The sequence below is a fragment of the Vanessa tameamea genome, chromosome 10, assembly GCF_037043105.1.
Source record: "Vanessa tameamea isolate UH-Manoa-2023 chromosome 10, ilVanTame1 primary haplotype, whole genome shotgun sequence".
In the NCBI taxonomy this organism is placed as follows: domain Eukaryota; kingdom Metazoa; phylum Arthropoda; class Insecta; order Lepidoptera; family Nymphalidae; genus Vanessa; species Vanessa tameamea.
The window spans coordinates 1926824-1948614 of record NC_087318.1 but is presented as its reverse complement, the minus strand read 5'-3'; the positions used below and the strand labels follow the sequence as shown (position 1 = coordinate 1948614).

At 32.2% G+C, this 21791-nt stretch overlaps 3 protein-coding genes across 3 annotated transcripts; 1 reads left to right on the top strand and 2 right to left on the bottom strand.

The window, feature by feature from the left end:
• Nucleotides 1–6: 6 nt before the first annotated feature.
• On the bottom strand, nucleotides 7–10745 carry LOC113395949 (cGMP-dependent 3',5'-cyclic phosphodiesterase-like). The gene is made up of 16 exons (XM_064216055.1): nucleotides 10617–10745; nucleotides 9877–9993; nucleotides 9034–9129; nucleotides 8283–8416; nucleotides 7331–7436; nucleotides 7081–7224; nucleotides 6488–6639; nucleotides 5584–5809; nucleotides 4487–4641; nucleotides 3607–3765; nucleotides 3234–3322; nucleotides 2874–3063; nucleotides 1990–2131; nucleotides 1498–1643; nucleotides 1028–1124; nucleotides 7–175 (listed from the first exon to the last, which is right to left on the bottom strand). Exons 1-16 carry the CDS (start codon nucleotides 10743–10745, stop codon nucleotides 53–55), a joined length of 2205 nt encoding a protein of 734 aa, XP_064072125.1. The 3' UTR covers nucleotides 7–52.
• Nucleotides 10746–11220: 475 nt separating this feature from the next.
• Nucleotides 11221–14109, top strand: LOC113395950 (UBX domain-containing protein 1). Its single transcript, XM_026633698.2, has 6 exons — nucleotides 11221–11407; nucleotides 11480–11867; nucleotides 11974–12158; nucleotides 12460–12633; nucleotides 12961–13079; nucleotides 13894–14109. Exons 1-6 carry the CDS (start codon nucleotides 11358–11360, stop codon nucleotides 13938–13940), a joined length of 963 nt encoding a protein of 320 aa, XP_026489483.2. The 5' UTR covers nucleotides 11221–11357; the 3' UTR covers nucleotides 13941–14109.
• Nucleotides 14110–15637: 1528 nt separating this feature from the next.
• On the bottom strand, nucleotides 15638–17029 carry LOC113395951 (ribonuclease Oy). Its single transcript, XM_026633699.2, has 3 exons — nucleotides 16852–17029; nucleotides 16490–16776; nucleotides 15638–16129 (listed from the first exon to the last, which is right to left on the bottom strand). Exons 1-3 carry the CDS (start codon nucleotides 16893–16895, stop codon nucleotides 15657–15659), a joined length of 804 nt encoding a protein of 267 aa, XP_026489484.2. The 5' UTR covers nucleotides 16896–17029; the 3' UTR covers nucleotides 15638–15656.
• Nucleotides 17030–21791: the final 4762 nt, after the last annotated feature.

Genomic DNA, 21791 nt, shown 5'->3' with positions numbered 1-21791 from the left:
AACAAAAATAGTTTCATAATTTGCTTGCCATACGGAGCAATAAGAAATGAGATTATTCATCATTTTCTTGTTCCTCGGCTTCAAGAGCACGTCGTTCCTTTTCTTTTAAGTTTTGTTCAATTAGATTATCTAGTTCAGGGCTAAGGAGCACAGACAGACCGGCTGTTGTCGGAACCTACAAAAATAGTTGTCTGTTTATTTGTAAACATATAAAAGCAGGTCTATGGTTTATTTCAATGGATGGAGGAGTAACGACAAATATATATATATATATATATATACACATATATATATATATATATATATATATATAAATATATATATATATATATATATATTTTATACAGAGTACTTAGAAAAACATTTAACAAGATAATAGATTAATGATCTGACGCTAGGAAAATCCTGTGTTATGGGGACATTCATCCGTCTACTACAACTAATTAAATCGATGATGTTTTAAAAGTAGAATACACATTTTGTATGGTAATAGCAGAATTTTTGGTTTAATTTAATTTTTTTTTAAATTTTGAATTCCGACCATCACACAAGGGTATGTTTAAAAGTGTAATGTATGGTAATTATGTAAGAAATAGGAAGTAAGAAGTATGTCTACTCGTGTGTAATAAGGTATGTATGCAGTGAGTGTTGTTGAGGAGAAATATGTGTGTAGGTGAGGTTGTGTGTGGGGGGGGGGGTGCGTAAGGTGTTTTGTGTGTGTGTGTGGGGGGGGGGGCGTAAGGTGTTTTGTGTGGGGGGGGGGCGTAAGGTGTTTTGTGTGGGGGGGGGGGTGCGTAAGGTGTTGTGTATGTATTGAATGGTTGAGAGTAGTATTTGTACCTGATAATTATGATTATGATGGTTATTCATATGTGTGTGTCTGGGAAAAATTGCGAAATTGCTGGTTGTCATTTATATGTTGGTTTAATAAGATTTACTGTTTCGTGATAGTCTTGCGACATAATATATATATTAGACATAAATGCTTAATTGTAAATTTAATATTAATTTCATTAAATTAACGAACCTCCGCAAAAACTGGCTTGGCCGCTTCCCACCTCTCCATGTGGTTTTCTATTATCTTTAGACAAGGTTGAGCCTTCGGTAATATTCTTCCCAACATACTGTACAATAACATAATACGTTACGAACCGAAGTTTCCTAATGATTTACTGGATAATTCTCAGGGTAGCAGTAATCAGACAAAAAAGTGTCTGGAGCTTACTTGATTACATTGCTCTATTTTCGATTAGTATAATAGTCTGAGAATACTGCCGACATCTGCATACAACACAATATTGCCCCCCGCTGAGCAAAAGATTATTGTAAAAACGTATTTAGTGAAGAAAATATCGGTGAAATATAATATACTTAGCTGATATCTTTTTTTATTTTATGACAGTATGCCTATATATTGTTAGTTACAAATGTTCCTCATCCTAATATTTTAAGCAGTTGATGCTTATACGTGTATGGTAACACAAGTCCAACACTAACTCAAAAAGCGGCACACAGGTCGTGTTGAGGAACTCTATCTCTAGTTCAGGTATGAAGCACTTCTCCCGGTCCATGATGCTAACTGGAAGTTCACCTCGACTCTTCTCTACGTCGCCTTGCTTGAAGAATTCGGTTAAAACTGCTGCCTAGGAGGTAGTTATTGAAACATGAAAATTAAATTGTGTTCCGTCTCAGAATATTGGAGTTTTCGGTAAATTCTGAGAATTTTTGGAAATTATCATAATCAAAAGTGGTTTACGAGGAGATGGAATATAACTGAATTTGTTTTAATCGGTCCCTCTAGGAACCTGCAGCTCGCACCGCCATCTTGTTGTTCTCTGTTGATCTCTGTTATTTAAATTACACGTAATTATTACGACAGTGTTATTATACATAGTCCCCCTACTAATTTATTTACAAAAACAATGTTCCTACTTTTTAGTATTAAAACAGTCTAGTATATTGGACACATAGCTGACGGCGATCACTAACGGCAGTCTTCTTGACGCTGCCCCAGTCCTTGAGCTGGTCGCTGAGGTCGGCTGCGTTCATGAGCAGGCTCTGCAGGGCGCCCGAGTGCACCCGGTTGCCCTTTTGGAAGTCGTACGACACGGCCATGTACTCGTTCTTATTCCTGCCCGAATGACAGCTCGCGACATTCATTTTTAAATGAACATTCTAGTGTGAGTTTCCAGAACGGGTTTAAATGAACATTCTAGTGTGAGTTTCCAGAACGGGTTTAAATGAACATTCTAGTGTGAGTTTCCAGAACGGGTTTAAATGAACATTCTAGTGTGAGTTTCCAGAACGGGTTTAAATGAACATTCTAGTGTGAGTTTCCAGAACGGGTTTAAATGAACATTCTAGTGTGAGTGTCCAGAACGGGTTTAAAATGTACCTATCTAAAATTAACGTTAGGAAATTGTTGTCTACTTGGGATATTATAAAACTTGAGATTTTTACATCGTAGGTCGGGAAGGAAACGATCGCCTTTAAGTTAAGAGATAATTTTACTAATTTATTATAAATCTATTGAAGGTAATATTCAGGTCTTAGCTATTTCTTTCAGAACGAGCGGTAAATTTTTGGTAGTTAATAAGCGTATTGCCTAATGTCCTCTGTATTCACACTGCCCAAAGAAGAAGTGTAATGTTGTCAGGGTTCACGTATGTTCTTTATTACAGCATAACTATTAAATGCCTGTAAAAATTGGATCTATAGGATACCCCATACTTCTAAAACTATCACCTCGTTAGAGTCTATCATCCCTTAACACTCGTCCTAAATATTTAAAAAAAAATAATAATATGCAAGGGCACTTTTTTCAATTCTTTCAAAGACTTTGAAAAATGAACATTATAAAAATGAAAATTAACTTGAAATAAGTAGCTAAATCCGTGGCCAGGATGTAGTCCCTCAGCATTATGATGGCCCTGTCGTAGTCCCTCCTCGGCAGCGGCTCGAGCAAGTCGCAGCCCTCCGTGTTGAGGACGCACATCGCCTGCGCGAGGTGGTGGCGCTCCATCACGCTGCCCTCGCTGGAGTACAGCGCCGCCAGCGTCGTTTCTGGCACACAGGCTCAGGATTCGTAGTCAACATTAATATCAAACGTAATGCATGGATGATCCACGACAATTATATCTCGGTACATACATAAACATAAATATAATCGTAATAACAATTTTTAGGTTGCTGCGAGTATCTAAGGATCTGATATACAAATATTGGTAACTCACTGCCTTGAATTTGGAAACTGTTCGTCGTACCGCGATGATCCATATCATGAACTAGCCCAGCTATCAGAAACATTAGTGCTTGGAGATCGCTAAAATAAAACATTTCAAATATACCTCAGAATTCAGAAAATATGCTAGTACTAGTTGTCGCTCGCGTTTTATGGCGGTCGGTAGGTGTCAGGCGTAAAACAGTAGCCTAAGTCGTTCCTTGGAGTTCAAGCTTGCTCCATATAAAACTTAATACAATTGGGTTCAGTGGCTTGGCCGTGAAAGGGCAACCGACAGGCAGACACAGTTACTTTCGCGTTTATAATATTCAATAGCAATATTATTATAGGAACAAATAGAAGTTAGTATTGCGCGTGGGGCTCACGTGAAGTATCCCTTGGCCACGAGCTGGTAGTTGGCGAGCGAGGCGAAGGCCCACTGCGCCACGTTGAAGGCGTGCAGCCAGCTGTGGTACGGCACATCGCGGTAGCCCTTCTTCACGTGCAGGATGAATCGCGCCAGCGTCTGCCGCTTTATATTGAACCTGCCCACGGGAAGCCTCATCAGTAAAAAGCTTTTAAATTGTCTATAATCTCATTGTCTTTTATTAGTGAGATTAGTACATAGCTACATATATATAATATTTGACAGTACGTCAGTGAGCTATGTTGGAGTAGGTTCTATGACTTTGTATTAATAATCAGTCGCTACTAAAATAATAAACGATCGATTATGTTGGGAACTTGTAATAGTGAATAGCTTCGTTTTTACAATATTATAATCGTTTGTAAATAATCATATTACATTTTATTCTGTTATTATACTAAAACTTGACGTAAGTATTTCACTTTTTCTTTAAGCATAAAATTTTAGAGGATAGAAATTCATAAGCGTAGCCAGAAAGAGACAGGGTCAGCACGGACCTCTCAATGAAACCCGGTGCCTAAAACAACTAATTTCTCTATATCATGTACATCTCTATTGGTCGGCATAATTTTTACCGACAACTTCAAGTGACATCATCATTTGAGCCCATTTACTCAAAATCGTAATGAATCATGTAAATTTCTGCGTTCTTTCTTGAAAACCGAATAAAACTTCGTTTCGCAGTTTTTTAATTTATTTTATAATAAGAATGATTTTTTTCAACCTATTAGACGAGTTCCAGATCCTCCTCAAAAAAAAGTCCTGACTAGGCCAATTTATACATTATTTAAATTTAATTAAAGAAACATTGTACAATATAATTCCGAATCGTAATTTACTTTTTAACAAATCCCAAATCCGAGAACATCTTGTAGGCGTAACAGGGGAGTTCCCGCATGGGCAGCGCTCGCGGGTTGAAATGTAGGCTCGATATGTGCGGGTGGTTGTGGAAACCTGTGCACTCCAACAGTCGGGCTACCTCCGAATCGCCGACCTTAAAGTATATAGTTAAATGTAGATTTCCCATTTAACTATATATATCGACGTAGAGTTATATTGTATTGGGATAGGCTTGTTATGACTAATTTATTTTTCCATATTCATTATTAACTCTCAAGTACCTACTTTCACGATTCTCACGTGTATTTGAGATTTAGTTTTCGGAGAGCGATATAGATTTTATAACTGAATATAATTGTTTAAGGTATGTATATAGATAGATTTTGCCCCATATTCTGCCTCAATCAATTCTAAGCTATGTGTGTATTGGATCCCGACTCGTGTGTGACCGATCTTATTTTCCTGAATACGTCATCAGTGTGTGATCCCTTACAAACAATTCTGATAAATCGGCAATGAAGATGAGAAATTTTGCATACTTTACCTAGGCAAATAATATTTATTCATTTTTATAAATTTTATAAGTTCTACCTATAGTCTATTCCAACCACAAGGGGACAAAAGCCAAATAACATTTCACATCGAATTGACGCGATATCATTTTTTGAGAGGTTGAATAATATGTATAATCGAATATATAATAAATATATAATAATCTATGAATTTTGAGAAATATTTAATGAAAACTATAGATTTCCCAAAAAATTGCATTTTTAAAATAGACGAAACTGTTATCGGAACTCTGGCAGAAAAATAAGTATATAGGTAGAAGTAAGTCGTTAAGGGTAATAGTCTTGAATTATAAACAATCATACATTAGTCAAGAACTATTACAAGTGCACAGTATAGCTGAGCTATTTGCAAATCGTGTGGCATATTTAAATTTAAGGTTTACTTATCTGGATTCCTTCATCGATTGCAATAGAATAAAAAGTAATTTCAAAGTATCTGCCTATATAGATATGTATTTATACATCAATACCTATTCGTAGGTATCAAAGTTGGAAGAATACCAAAAATAGGCCTAGAAACGTACCTTCATGTGATACATGACTAGCTCATTGGCGAGCGCGTTGCGTATGTGAGCCTCCTCTATCTTCTGGTAGACGACGGAGTGCATGATGCAGACCCCGCAGTATATGCTAAACGCCAATGCCATTTCCTCGTCCATGGCATCGAAGTATGGGTCACCAATTTTATTAATCAATTGACCCACACCTATTATCCCGGTTTGTTCTCGTATAGGAAAACAGAGAATAGATCTAAAAGTTACACTTTCATAATTATAGCAACATGTAGATCTAGCCTAGGTAAAGAAGTCAATAGTAACTCCTGGGTCAAATAGAATATTTAAACAAACATTTTCCATTACGATGCTAGAATAATAATATTTTCTACCAAGGTAAATAATTTAACAAATATTTTATAGGTCTCGCTGTATAAAATTTGCACAATTCAAATTTCATATTTAATTAACCAGCTTCTTTAGGATACCGCGGCGACGAGTCTTAACCGTCGAAACGGTATTTGTGATCGACTTCCCGAAAATGGTTAGTTATATTATAAGCATTTAACAAAATAATATTTATTTATATAAATATGTGCTAAAAATGACATTTATATGGTTATTAAGACTTATTTGAAAATAGCAGGGCAGCGCTATTAAATATTTATCAACTGTCTGTTCGTCCCGACTTCGTATGAAAAGTTGAAATTTCCAAAAAAAATATCTTTGTGAGCGTCTACGTTGCGAATAGAGTACTATCAAGATTCTTTTGTTTTTCTTCCGAAACTTTTTAATTAAAACTATATTCTATAATAACAATTCGAAAGTGTTTATAAGAGATATTTTGAAGAGCCTAATTTTAATTTATTGTACTAAATTGATCATAAAATCATACTATGGATGAAATAAAAGTTAACAAATAAAGGGAGCATACTTGCAATCAACACCCGGATAACAATCAATTTCCGGATCGTAAACGGGATGTTGTTTGGCGTTCTTACAGTTCATCAGGGTACCCGTTTTGATCACTTGGCCCGTTATACCCTTGCTTATTGGAAATCGATGTTCTATTGTTTCAGTATTATCCTTCAAAGTAACGCTTGGAATTAATATGGAAACATGAATTAATATTGTATCCTTCTGATTATTTCTTACTAGTTAGTCCGTGGGGGAGGGGAGTTCTATTGGATAGTTTTAGGGATAAAAATAAACCAATGTACTATTCCAGACTATAATAATTCTATGTGCCAAATTTAACTCAGATCGCTTCAGTCGTTTTGGCGCGATTGAGTAGCCAACATCCAAACACTCGAAACTTTCGAATTTATAATATTGGTAAGATAGATAAAGCACTTATTGAATATACACACAAATACACACTGGACCCGAAGGTGTGTGCGGCTTGACTTGCTTTCGGAGCTGCGGAAATTTAAATACTGTCAATACTCAGTAGTAGACTAGTAACTTTTTTTGGTCCGAGTCGGGTTGTCAACTGTTAGCTTATATACATATTTGGAAACTTTTTACCCCATGCTGTATGCTTCCCGGGTGGTACTTCTGCACCAATTCCATGCGGTCCACATCCACTAGCATGACGGAACAGTACTCCGCTTTCGTCAATTGTTTTGCTTGTTCCATCGCTATCTGGAGTAACGTTTCCAACGAGGCCACCTGAGGAGTTGGCATATCTTCAGCGGAGACGAATTAAATTAATATTTATAGATGCAAACACCGATTCCAAGTGGAATCTCGTCTATTTTTTGTTAAAGTTCCTTACTTGAGTGAACAATCTTCTCGCAACACGAAGCAGTTGCTGACATTTTTGTTTAAGAGTACATTCATATTCCAATGAAATTGTTTTCTTCAGAACTGGCCAGCAGAACCTTCGTTAGAAAGTCGTTCGTTGTTTCGTATAAAATATGAAGTTATTTTAGGATGTTATAATTACGTTACACAAATCGTAAGTATTATAAGGATATGTAGTCGTGCGAGGGACTTTAAAAACACACAAAGATGTTTAATTCCCAATATTTTCCAAGTTAATTATGTTATGGGTATTACTGATTTTTCTAAAGATTACTTATTACTAATTACTATTTTTTGTAATATCATAATTACACGAGCCATTGTCTATGACCAAAAGTTTTTATTTACTAAGAGGTTGCTCGTCTATTTTTTAAAAATAAATGAAAAAATGTGAACGCGTTCAACCAATGGCCATCGTCTTGTCTGCCATAAAGTACCAAAATAATTTCAAAGTACTACGTAACGAGTTATAATTGAATATTTGAAAAAGAACGATGGTCTGATAGGACTTCTTGAAATCTATACATAAACTTTTTTTTTTATTTTGGTGTGAGATAGACACACGTATTCTTCTTAGCGACTTTCAATAACGGAAAGGATAACATATTTCATTTGCTTATTTCAGCTAAGCTGACTTAATCAACTGAACAATTGGATCTCGGTCGAATTTAGCTTGTACATTTCCGCGCAATAACTGTGTAGTTCCTTGTCGTGATCAGTGTTAAGCACAATGGAAACCATCGTGACGAAACCTGTCTACTTTAGACGAAATTCTGTCACATGTATATCAAAACTATCTTCTTGATAGGATGTCTTTCCCAGCAGTGGGACTGTGGTAAGTTGTGACTTTAAGATTACTATTTTCGGGTATTCTCTGCAAGGGCGGTTGGGAACCCTATGAAAATTATTTTGAAGGTACGCACAAAAAACATTCATGTATTATAAGAGCGACTTGCTCTTCTAGAACTTTCGGTGCTACAACACACACGATTATTGAAAACTGTTTATCCGTTATCGGGCACATTATCACTCGCTTCTTGGCTTCTTTGCTGAGAAACTGAAATTATTAAATAAATTAATGTTGATCAAATCCTTGACGTCCTCATTTCATAGAAAATTGGAAATATGCCCATTTACTTAATACTAAATAATAATAAACCTAGTAATTGTTCTAAACCCTTAGTAATATCTATGACCAGTAGGGTGTAGCCGGCTTTACAGTTAAAAATGTTAGATATAATAGACTAGAGGCTTAGTATGATAATAATACAACAATAAATCGATTTACCAATATAATTTCAGAATCACTTTTTTTATAAAACACTAATTTCCAGTCGCTTGTGAGGGGGAAGGGGTACAGGTGTTAGGTACATATTCCAGAATAAAATGTAACCTATGCTATTCTAGACTATAAGCTATGTCTGTGCTAAACTCCATTCAGGTCTGTTCAGCCGTTCTGGTGTGTCAGAGTAACAGACATCCATCCATACTTTCTCATTTATAATATTAATAAGATACAATAGAAAAGAATCAAAATATTCTATATTGTATGGAGTGTAACAATAAATACAGTTGGCATAAAATAAGGATTCGGGAGACAACCGCTCCGTGAAATCTTAACTAATATAAGTTAGTTTAAAAATTAAATCAGACAACTTAAACAATTACACTTACAGGTGCCACAATAGCTTGAAAATCGGGGTCGAAATTGGACAACAGATCAGTTTGTTCAACAGTCGATTTTAAAACATCAGTAAATTTTTGAGTCATCTAAGGAGAAGTGTTTTGTAAATAAAATTACTTTCAAAAATATTAGTTTTTAATTGATTTGGTGTGTTGTGCAAAGTATGTCAAAACTATGTCTGTATTGTCAAGGCATTGCCAATCATGTGACATATTCTTAATTAGCCTTGTGCATGTTATTAGCTCAATTCGTGCTGATCTTAGGATGGAGTATAGCCAAGAACGGTTTTTTGCAATTTGGTTATACAATATTATAGTTTATTATACATTGTTAAATAAAATAATTATTGTATAGAGTAAATAGATGTAATCGTTCAGAAGGTGGGAAATTCAGAGTATAGACAAATTTTCCAAGACAACATTAGGTGCTTGGTAGATGTATGTTGTCGTTTTTATATATTCATGACAAACATCTGCAGAGTATAAATATGATGATGACGTCGTAACCAATTTTGGTCTCGGTGTTCAATCTCTGTTTACCAATCTATTTGTTTCTGTTACCTGTACTTGTGCACACACAGGTGCATTCTCTATTCCTTTACTTTCATCGGATGGAACGGCAAATCCGCAACGAACGGAAACAGTTCAGGCGCAGCACCACCTGTATTATGTGCTTTGCGAGGCAAGGGAACGAAGATACTCCCAACCATTCATTCCATTCCATTCCAGACCCCGAAAAAACCGATAACCCCTTATCGGTCTGACATGATGTTTGAACCTCAGGGTCTGTGGTGTTAAATCTAGGCAATAGATTAACGAGAAAATGATACTTACGCATATTTTGAGTTTTCGCGATAGTGGTTTCGATCCAATAACTTCAATTGAAGCTTCAGAACCAACGCCGTGTACAACGACTAAAAATACTGTTTCTGCATCACATTCTTCTCGTAACTACAAAACTTGGTACCATATAAATTTTGTGATCAACACCGCCCATAGCACATGGCCGTTGTAAAAAATATTAACAATTCCTTACTTTGCCAAAACGCCACCGACCTTTTCAGTAATATGTCATGTTTTATGACTGTGTATAAACTGGCTCACTCACTTATAATTTATTTAAAACCATTAAGCACTTATATTGCTTCTATTAGGGAATGAGCTTAGTCGAAGTTATAAAGTACAAATAATGATCATCATTAGGATGATTTACAACTATCTCGAGTTGTTGGTCTACACTCTACTTACAGCAAGTCTACATATAATCATACCGATTATGGTGCGTCGTACAACTTTAAAGTTTTATTTTTATTTAAAAACACACGTGTTTTGACGATTATTATGTACATGGCAGTCTATTTATGAATCTCCGGAACTAATGATCCAATTTTAAAAATATCACTAGTAGAAAGCTGTTTTAGCATGTAGAGCCTACATGATTCCTGAGTGCTATAGGAAAGCCTATAATTAAATTTTTAAACGGTAAAGCATTTTGTTAAAATCCAGTTCTGTTGTAATTTTTGTGCGTGTTCATTAATGTTGTAAGTTGCCGTTGTAACCTAGTTTTAACTTACGTAAACATTTATTTTTATTTGTAGCTGTGAAGAAGTGTCATCATTTAAATTCATAACAAGATCCAATATTTTCCCAGGATCGCTATTTTGAATACTTTTTCTTTTGGGAACCTTTTTTTGCGATGCCATAGATTAATATCTATATGTTTTTTTTAAATTAAAATAACGTATAACAACGATTTTTTATTATATGACAATTAAAATTGAAATTACTTATCAGCACATACACTGTGTTTATTTGAAATGGGCGGCTGTCGTTTTCCGTCATCAATTATACAGGTTAAATATCGAATAATATTTATTTTTCTAAAAGTAATATAACCCTTATAACCTTTTGTAATTAGTTAATATTTTAAATAAAAATTAAGAGTATTTATTGAAATTTTCCTCATTTAATATTCCTCCATTAAATGTTTTTAATTAAAAATCAGACTACTTTTTAAATTACAAACATAACAAACTTAAATTTATAGTAATATATAAAAAAATTAAATATTATTTTGCCATTGTAATTACTAATATAATATCTACATGTATTTAACATCATTTATCTTATATTAGGTATCTTTTATATGATTTTTTTTCATTTATCTGTATTGTGAGATCTGTATTATAGGTTATCTATACATTTTAGTTTAAAAAATAGCATTAAAAAACTGTATCTACAAAACAGCTGATGAGTGATGAAAAGCGATTAATCATAGTTTTTTTGAATATTGTTACTAATAAGCAAATTTCATAATGGCGGAGATACAAACATTAATCGAAATGGGATTCCCTAAAGAACGAGCGTACGTATTTGCTTATCAAAATATTTTATATTACATTACCCAGGTAGTTTCACTTTCTAGTTTCATTTTCAGTGAAAAAGCTCTTGCAGTGACGAATTACAAGGGTGTAGAGCCAGCAATGGAATGGCTCTTAGCTCATGCGGACGATGCTGAACCAAGTGCGGGACAAGCTCTCGTAGATAGCTCAAATGTACGAAGCAGTGAAGTCGCTGAGACACCTACCCCGGCTTCTGAACCTAGTAGCGAACAAGAAGCCAAGTCTTTCAAATGTGACGAATGCGGCAAATTGTTTAAAAATCAAGACGAAATGGAGTTTCATGCAGCTAAAACGAATCATAGCAGTTTTTCAGAGTCAACAGAGGAGAAAAAACCTCTGTCAGAAGAAGAGAGGAAAGCGCAGTTAGCGTTACTGGAAGATAGAATGAAACAAAAACGTAAAGAAAGAGAGGAGAGGGACAAGGTAAATGGTTTTATTATTTCGTATCAGTGCTGTGAATTCATAATTATATAAAAATGTTGTGTAATACGCCTTTTATAAATGTACTTTTAATCTTTAAAACTTATAGGCTGAAGCACTTGAACGTGAAAGACTGCGAATTAAATCTGGTAAGGATCTCCAGGAAGCTCGACAGAGGCTCCAAGAGCAAGAGATGCAAAAATTGGTGGAACAAAGACGCAAGGAAAAGCTGGAAGATCAAAGAGCAAGAGAGCGGGTACGAGCACAAATAGAGGCTGACAAACAGGCTAGAAAGTGAGACATCTTTTATAAAAAAACTAATATCCATGAATGATGGATATGTATTCTTAAGTTATAATCATTTATCATTATAAGTTTCATACAATTAACAGTTAAACATTAAAAATTTATATAGAAATATAATTCAATCATATCACATTTAATAAGGCTATTAAAATCCAAAGATAGAGATAGAGTTTTAAATAGCTAACAAATTAATAATAACTGAAAATTTCGATGCTAACTCTATTACAATAGAGGAATTATTATTAATGAATTACAAAAAAAGATTAAAACAATTTTTAAACATTTGCAGGCTAGCAGCATCAGGTCAGCCTGCCCCTGAACCAGCACCAGCCCCAATCCCAATTACAAACCCCACACCGGCACCGAAGGTTGCATATGATCAAGCTCGTATTCAATTGAGGTTTCCTGATGGTCAATCTCTTTCGCATACATTTTCTGCTAAGGAACAGCTGGCAGCTGTTAGGTATTATTGATACATTAATTTTAATCTATTATACACAGTAGTGTATTTTATGTAAAATTTTACTCATTAGCTTTACAAAAGATGTTGATATAAATTAGATTTTTAATGTAGAAATAAACAACCAGCATTTAAGTGCTTCAAATTACTTTTGAAATTGAAGCACTTAAATGCTGGTCATCTTATGAATAGTCATATCAAAAGAATCCAATAATAAAGTTAAAAAAATATATAATACAATTTAGTTTTAAAATGAGTTTCTTCCTCATTATTTTTAATAAAAGACCCAAATTGGTCAAACGGGTGAAATAATTTTGTTTTCTTTTATAGGTTATACCTTCAAGTCAACAAACCTGAATATGCAGAAAACACTAACTACAAATTAATGACGACATTCCCAAAGAAGATATTCACTACAGAAGACTATGAAACACCATTAGAGTTGCTAGGTATTGTATTGCATTGATTTATAAAAATATTAGCTGAACCTACAGCTTGAAATTTATAAGACTACCTATCACACACAAACCGTCACCTCTTTTTACCCTCTCGAAGGGTTAATTAAAAAAAGCCTATGTACTAGGACCTAGGACTCAAACTATCTCCATACCAAATTTTATCAAAATTGGTTCAATGGTTGAAACATGAAGAGGTAGCAGAAAGAGTTACTATCACATTTATAATATTAGTACTAGTACATGTACACTAGCATTACAGTTTATCTAAATAATAGTTTATCGAATTTTGTTTATTCAAAATAACCATATTTTTTAAATGACATACATAATATGTATCATCTGAAATCTCATGGATAGTGTCACTTTGATGGTTACCTATACTTTTATCATATATTTTGTGATCCATTTTCGTGACTGTCAAGTATACATACTATACATAAAAATATTTAAAAGGCATTTGAACTACAAATAAGTCCAATCAAACAACCATTTAAATTGATAACCTTAACTTACAGGTGCCCTCATTTTAAGAGTATGCATTTGTATAGTTAACAGTTCTTATTTTCATATTTTATAGATCCTTACCCTTTGGAATTGCATTAATAATTATATTTAATTCCAAAAAAAAAGTTTTTTCTTTCAGCTGGATCAAATTTTTCTGTTATTTGTCACATGTAAGAAAGCGGTTTTGTTTCTTGTAACTAGTGTCATTTCAACATCAACATTTAATACTAGTCTATATATAGCAGTGTTAATGCATAGTTTTGCCTGATGAGATAATACTTTAAATTTTTACTATTTCTAGGTCTGGTGCCATCAGCGGTTATTATCGTTTCGAGGGGTGGTCAGTAACATGTTCTTTCTATATCTGGGCTATGGTAGTTTGGTGTAATGTGGAAAATGTGACATTTGTAAAATAAATACAGATTAAATAAACGAAATATTTATGATTTATGCTAACTTATGTTGTGCTAAAGTTGTGGTCACAAATACAATAAAGTTTTGAAATGAGTAATCATAATCTTATTTGTTTTATTTAAATGTAATTCATATTTTTTTTATATTACTCTTCTTGTCATATTTAGTATAGTTCTGAATTGTCATTGTCTAGTAATCTAGTTATACTGACAAAATAAATATATTTTTAATAATTCTTCAGCAAAATTCCAATTCTACGTTATAATAAATTTATGAAGTAAAATATTATTTCATGAGAGCTCCTAGGATCTGCCAATGCTCAAGAGTCTCCATTCAAATTGAGTATTTGAAATAACAAAAATTTTACTTATGGCCTTGACCTTAAATATATTATATTTATTATTAATTTCCTCTTATTTTACAAATATTATTGACTTTGTTATTTTTACATATGTACGTGTTTTTAGTAAATAATTGTAAATAATATAATTGTAAAGGTTATAAAAAACCTTTCAATTATTTACTTATAACATGGCATTTTTAATTCGCCTACAGCTTTATAAAATTTATTATTGTAAAACTTATATATTAAAGTGTGCCTTTAGAGTGGTTTCTTTGTAATTGTATTAGGTATATATCTCTTAATTTTGACATATTCAATAAAAATGGTAACATATATAAATCTCCTTAAATGTCAAAACAAAATAAGTAATAGTAATGGAATGATATGATAACAAATGTGTTGATGAACACATACAATATACATACACTTATCAAATACCAAATGTTTTATTGTGAAAAATACATTTCATTATTACTGACTAATAATAAATTGATAAACAACAACTAATAGAAAATTATACATATTAGAAAATATTAATTATATTATATGATTCTGCACATAGCAATTACCTAAAATTTTCTATGCTCAGGATAAGGGTTACAAATATACTTAGAAAATTTTATTAGCTGTTATTTCCTGAGCCTCTGTGACTGCAATGATCAAAAATTCACTGACTAACTACATTACACTACATCATTACCAAAGTCTTGATTATACAGCAGAATTATTTGTTTGTATGATATTTAGTATGAAATATTAAATTTGGTATATTGGCAGTTACAATATTTACAAATAATCAAATTCAATACAAGAATAGCCTCCAAAAACAGTAAAAAACTAATTTGATTTATATAAAGTAATGTATTGTTCATTTTATTTAATCTTTGTATTAAAACAAAATAAATTAATATATTTGTATTGTCACTAGTGTAAATGTGTTAACATTTCTGCTAATAGTTTGAAACTGGTTTAAAAATATGTAAGTTACATAATGCATTTCTACTTCTTTAAAATTTAAGAATACTCAAATAAATTGCTATTATTAATATTTGATTTTTTTTTTTATACATATTATCTAGTTTTACCCTGTTATAGTATTTTTTTTAAAAAGTGTAAGTACAATATCCAAAAAGACTCCTATTTCAAAATCACATTAATTTAGTTACTCAATTTTTACAAGTATTTAAAGATTGTACTCTTTCAACATTTTGTATAAAATTATAAAAACCATTTTAATATTTACAGAATTGAAATAATCAATAGACAATGAATTATCATTTGTATTTAAAATAAATTAAATAATGTATTTATAAAGTAAACCATTGCAACCACGAAACTAATTTGTACACTTGGACATAAAAGCTCTTTTTGTTATAATGAGGATAGACAATATTCTCAGATGTTTTACAATTTGTTAGAATGGACTGATCACCAATCAGTTTGCGGGACACAACTCCGTCACAGTTAGCAATTTTAAAATCTTTTGTGAAACAAATACGAATATCTGATATGTAGCTCTCACCATCTTCTTTTTTACATTCAATAACAGGGTCTACATTGATTTTATCTTTGATAGCTTTATTTATATCGACGATAGAATATTCCTTTGTATTTGATGGAACAATATTTTCTGCTTTTAGTATATTGGACATAGAATACTTCTGCAACCAATTTATACCAGTAGAGAAATATTTCAATTCAGAATTTAGTGGTTCTAAAACGGCAGCACAAGTTCCATGTTTACTCCATTCGTGAGCCCATAGGGAGTAGAGTGAAGTTCCTGTAAAATTCAAAGTATTTCAATTTACATCATTTTAATTATTAGGATTATTAATATTTTATAATAAAGAAAATTCTACTGTTTTTTTTAAACTAAATTTTAACATCTTGGTATCACAATTTTTATATACAGGTTTACCTGAAGATTGACAACAAAAGGTTACTGATTAAGCATGAAGGAATATTGACATAGTTTCATACAACTAATGTTTAATTGTACTGACTGTGTTATCATGTTTTTTATAGACCATAGGTATGTTTTAAAATTTAAAATGATACTTTCACATAGTGAGTCATGTTCACAATTATAAAGAATTTTGACTTCACATATTTCTATTAAGTAGAGCAAATACAATCTTACCTCCAAAGATATTGACCCAGAGCTGTTCAAGTTGGTCCTCAATAGGCCTTATCTTTTCAGGATCAAATAGCCAAGTTCTGTTGCAAAATGCTGGCCCTATAGTGCCGAACTTGGTAGGCCATATACCATGAATCGTCCAAGTATCTACATTACTTGGCATGACACAGGTGTGAGAAGAATCATGTTTTTTCCAATCTTTACAAGCAGTGGCTGGCCATTGTTGGGTAAATATAAGCAAATCAAACTCAGGTTCCGCTTGTATGTACGTCATGCTCGCGTAACGTAAGCTGGAATAAGGATAAATAATTATACCAAGATGTTTTTCTTAAAAACTTATTACTTGAAGCGAAAATATGACTTACCATGATAAGCTGAAAATGATGTAAATACATTTCATCTTCCCCATCTTTATATATTTATATTATGAAAAAATCATCAGTAACATACAATTTAAAATACGTGACAAATATAACTGTATATACTTAATTGATCACTGGGCACTGGGCAAAACATTCATTTTACATTGACATTTGACATTTAATTTTTTGTTTTCGTTTTTAGAATAGGCAAAGACATTGAATCATACAGCCACAACACAATTTATTCTAGATGAATGTTGTATTATTTACACGTCACAGATTAATTTTCAGATTGAAATTGCCAACTTTTTCATGAATATACATCAATATAGTACAATATATTTTTCTTATATTTTTTCTATACAACTTCTCCGTGCTGTTTAACAAGCGTTAAGATTTACCGCTAAAAAAAATTTGGGAGTTTTCAATAAATGAATTAATCTAAGGCGCGACAATTGTGTCTGAATATGAATTGATTATAAAATTAACCTTTTCAATTAACATATTTCAAAATATTGTTAAGTTACAACCAAGATTTCTCATAAGCTTGTTTGGCACTCCGTTATGATACAAATTTGCGATTATATACTATTTTTTTTACGGTATACAATTTAAGCAAGATACATTTTTTACCTAAAGTTAATCGTTATCGAATATGAAAGTAAAAAATAGTAGGCGGGCTTAGATTATCGTTTTTTTTTTAAATCAAATTTGTAGAGTAAATCAACGAGTTGAATCTCTTTGTTTTAAAGCATGTTAATACAAACGATACCTGCTTCGTATTTATTGATAATAAAAATTGTGATTTGTATTATAGTGCTTAAATGCGTGCGCAGACACAGGCCCACTCTCTATTCCCTCACTTGTGATATTTACAAGTCACATGTCGTCGATAGATTGATTCGAGCGAAGATAATTCAGAAAGGACCAATGGCCTAACTTGGACCGCTAGTCTAACTAGGAAGTAGGAAGTCAAATTATATTGTTCAACATCATACGGTCAACATAAAACGTGTGTGTCGTTTATATAGAACTTAATATATTTTATATTTAAATATTATTTTTAGGATGCATTCATTCATTCTACACGCAGAATAATTATTATTACCTATTATATTACAAAATGTGTTATATGTTACTTTATATTTGTTTTTGGTTAATTTTATGAATTACTTTTTAAGTGATTTATTTCATTCGAACTTTCGATCATCAAGGAACAAGGATCTGAACTTATATAATATTGATGTGTGATCTATTTGTTATTATATAAACGCCTAATGTTTGTAATTTTTTTTTGTATGGCGGCCGAACGTAATAACTGAATATATTAACAAAAATTACCTTACTAGCTGAAGAGAAAGAAGTTAAATATCTCATAGTCTTTCATCGACGTATGTTCTAGAAAAGACAGATGCGCTATTTTCTTGCAATAGGTCACGAATCAATCTGAACTTGCGCATTGAGGGCTTGGATGTCGTCAATATTATTGCAGCGCAGTAAAACTACGCCGAAAATTTCTTAGAGTAGGTCAGGTGGGAAATACATAAACACGCGAATTTTGTTCAGTAATTACTTTAAGTAAAATTTAAATTGATTTCTTTTACAGGCTTTCGTTTTTAATTAAAATGACAAAAATATCAGAATAATAAAACATATAAACATATTTAGTTTGTAAAACATAATGATGTTTATTCAGATTTAGTACATGATTCATTGATACATGTCCTATATTTTACGCAATCAAGCTTTTATTTATTTTAACGACAAGAAACAGAATTTAACAAATAAAAATCAAGACAATGTTCTTCGTGGTTTATTTTTTACAATTATAAGATTTAAGGAATTGATATTGAAAATCAGTTCCAAATTATAAAATGGCAACAGAGTAATCTGGTAATTTTAAAATAAACATAATTATGATACATGTGCCGTCTGTGCTTTGGTGTCATGATGGTCCTCGTATTCGGAAATTATGTATAAATTCGATTTTTCTGTCTCACAGAAACAGCGATGTCGCAAGAAGATAAGATATGTACAGCGTTTTATAGTTAAATTTTGATGACGAAAATGAAACTCTAGTTTTCGCACATGGACAGACGGACAGACACTTATATATATACACTTGCACATTTATATTATTAGTATAGACTGTTAAATTTACTTTATAAATAAAAGCTATCATATCCATACAAAATTATGTTACACTGACGTCGTGGCTTTACAATATTATATTAAACAGAAATATTATCTACTATTGAAATATGAAGTTATTTTTTTGTAAATGTCACTGACTTTATTCTTAAGAAACTCGATGGCAGATTATACCTACCAATCTTAAGATAAAATGCTCATGCTTAGTTTTAGATGTCAAATAAAACCGTTTCCAGGGAATTGCTTCAAGCTCTAGGTACAACAATGTACCTAGAGCTTGAATGTATATATACACATCATAATAAATGTTATATCATTACATTACATTAGCAGCCTGTAATTTTCCTTCACCTCTCCCATTGGGCAGAAGGTTTTGCAGCATATTCCACCACGCTGCTCCAATGTGGGTTGGTGGAAATTGTATACCTACACATTTATTTTTAGGTAGGTACGATAAATCTATACCGCAGGGGTGATGATGAAATTTTGCAACATGTGTAACATCAACCGCAAGTGGAATAAATTCCTAATTACGAGTCCATGTCTTCTTCATGGTTATTAATTTTAAGATAAATTTGATTATTTGAAATATAATAAATAATAAAAAACTTGAATAAGGATATATGCGAAATTACCTCTTATTGGTTAATCGTAAGAAATAATAAAGCTTTTATTAAAAAAACCATATTTACCGTAACATGCAATGGATGCATATGCTAATAAAATGTAAAGCAACCCCTATAGAAGTCGCTCCGACTTTTTGCTGTTTACCGTTATATTCATACCCTCGTTTCTAGTTTTTTCTCCAGCAGTCACTCGCTTCGATTAGCTAATGAAAAACCATCGCGTGTGTCGCGATAGACTGGTCAAGTATCGCTATATTTTAGATGAGTTATAGTCCAAAGTGCTTATAATGTAACTAGGATATACAGGGTTATTGGTAATTCGACGTATTCCCGTTAGGAGGTGATAGGGGTGATTATTTGCGATAATTTTAGCCCCCATATGCATGATGCAAAAGTGAACCATTTTTGAGTTATCGCGTTTTTTAGATTTTTTCAAAATAAGTCCAATATGCAATTTCAAAAATTTATTTAAAAAAAAAGTATCAATTAAAATCTATTTTTTCTTCTGATTTATAAAAACGATTAAACACTGGATATTTTTCAAACAATAATTATCGGTCCAAATTTTAAAATGCGAGACAGAAAACGATATTTTTTTTCCTCAAATATGCCTGAAAAACAAAAAAAAACATTATGAAACTTGTTCTGCAGATTATTTTAAAAACATAATCGTTTACTTAGCTTTCCGAAAATGTATAAAAACTAGGAATTTATTTCAAAGCAACCGAAATAAAATGATCAGAAAGGACGCTGGTGGAAATTCGTATTCGAACATGACCGAATTCGTACTAAAGGTCGCTCTTTAAAATTCCCACAAAATTGATTTAAAATAATAACCAATGTAAAAAAACTTACTTATTTACTTAACTTACTTACTTAATACAAATTTAAAATAAAATTTAGATACATAAACAGTTCAGTAGCTAAGTTACAATTAAGATATTTTGTATTATCATTTCAATCCTGTGCACGTTATTTACGAAGAGGATGCTGAAAGAAGAGTTGCTTTCTGTAGATTCATGCTTAATGAGGATTTAGAAGATGCATCTTTTTTGAAAAAAATCCTCTGGACCGACGAATTCAAATTTGGTCAAGATGGTATTACTAACTACCACAATAAATATTATTGGAGTGAAAAAGTGGACAAAAACCCTAATAAAAAGAGGCCAAAAGGGTCACAACGCCGTTTTTCGGTCAATGTCTGGATGGCAATAATTGATGACAATTTAATCGGACCATATTTTTTATCAAGCAATCTAAATATTGCAGCTTACGAAGATTTCTTGGCAAATAAAATGTTTATATTAATTTGTTATTCTCTAATCGTCATAAAACAGATTCAATGAGACCAAACGGACATTATATATTCTTTTTTTTAAAATACTACCCGATGATTGGACGTCATCGCAGACCATAGACACCGGCGCTGTAAGAAATATTAATCATTCCTAACATCGCCAATGCGTCACTAACATTGGGAACTAAGATGTGCCTGTGGATACATACATGGTTAATCTGGCCCTGCAGCCGAAGTTAATTTACAAATAAAAGGAAGATATTATAGAATACAATATAAAAAAAAAAAACAATTGTATAAAATCACCAATTTACTACATTATACCTTATAATTACTTATACTTTTTTGGGTCTTATTATTAGACAAGCCTGGCGTAAACTAATCTGTTACTGATGTTATATTCAGTACAAAATTAGCACTTAGTTCTCGACCGTCATTTATCCTTTTTGATCACTAGTATACAATTCTGTTAATGCATTACGGGATTTTCGTAATTAATCAGTAACTATTTTGTGACTTTTAAAGGACCTTATTACAAGTTATTTATCAAATTATTTCTACACCTGATTTCGAGTTAATTTCGATTTTCGGAAGGCCTGGTGTTCGCATTTCCTTTGTTTTAAATAACGACTTTATTTTTATTAATTTATCTTTGGCTTCCTATACTTGCTGCATTTAATTAGCACTTAACTCCTTTCTTATAATGTTTATTATCGTCACTGCGTTTGTTTGAACAGTTCGGTTCTGTGTAAATTATAGAGCAACTTATTTATAAACTTGGCAACTAATTAGTAGATAAAAAGCCTCTAATGTCGGCTTTTAAATTGCTGGACTGCGCTTATTTGCGGGGTTAGTCCATTTGTTAACAA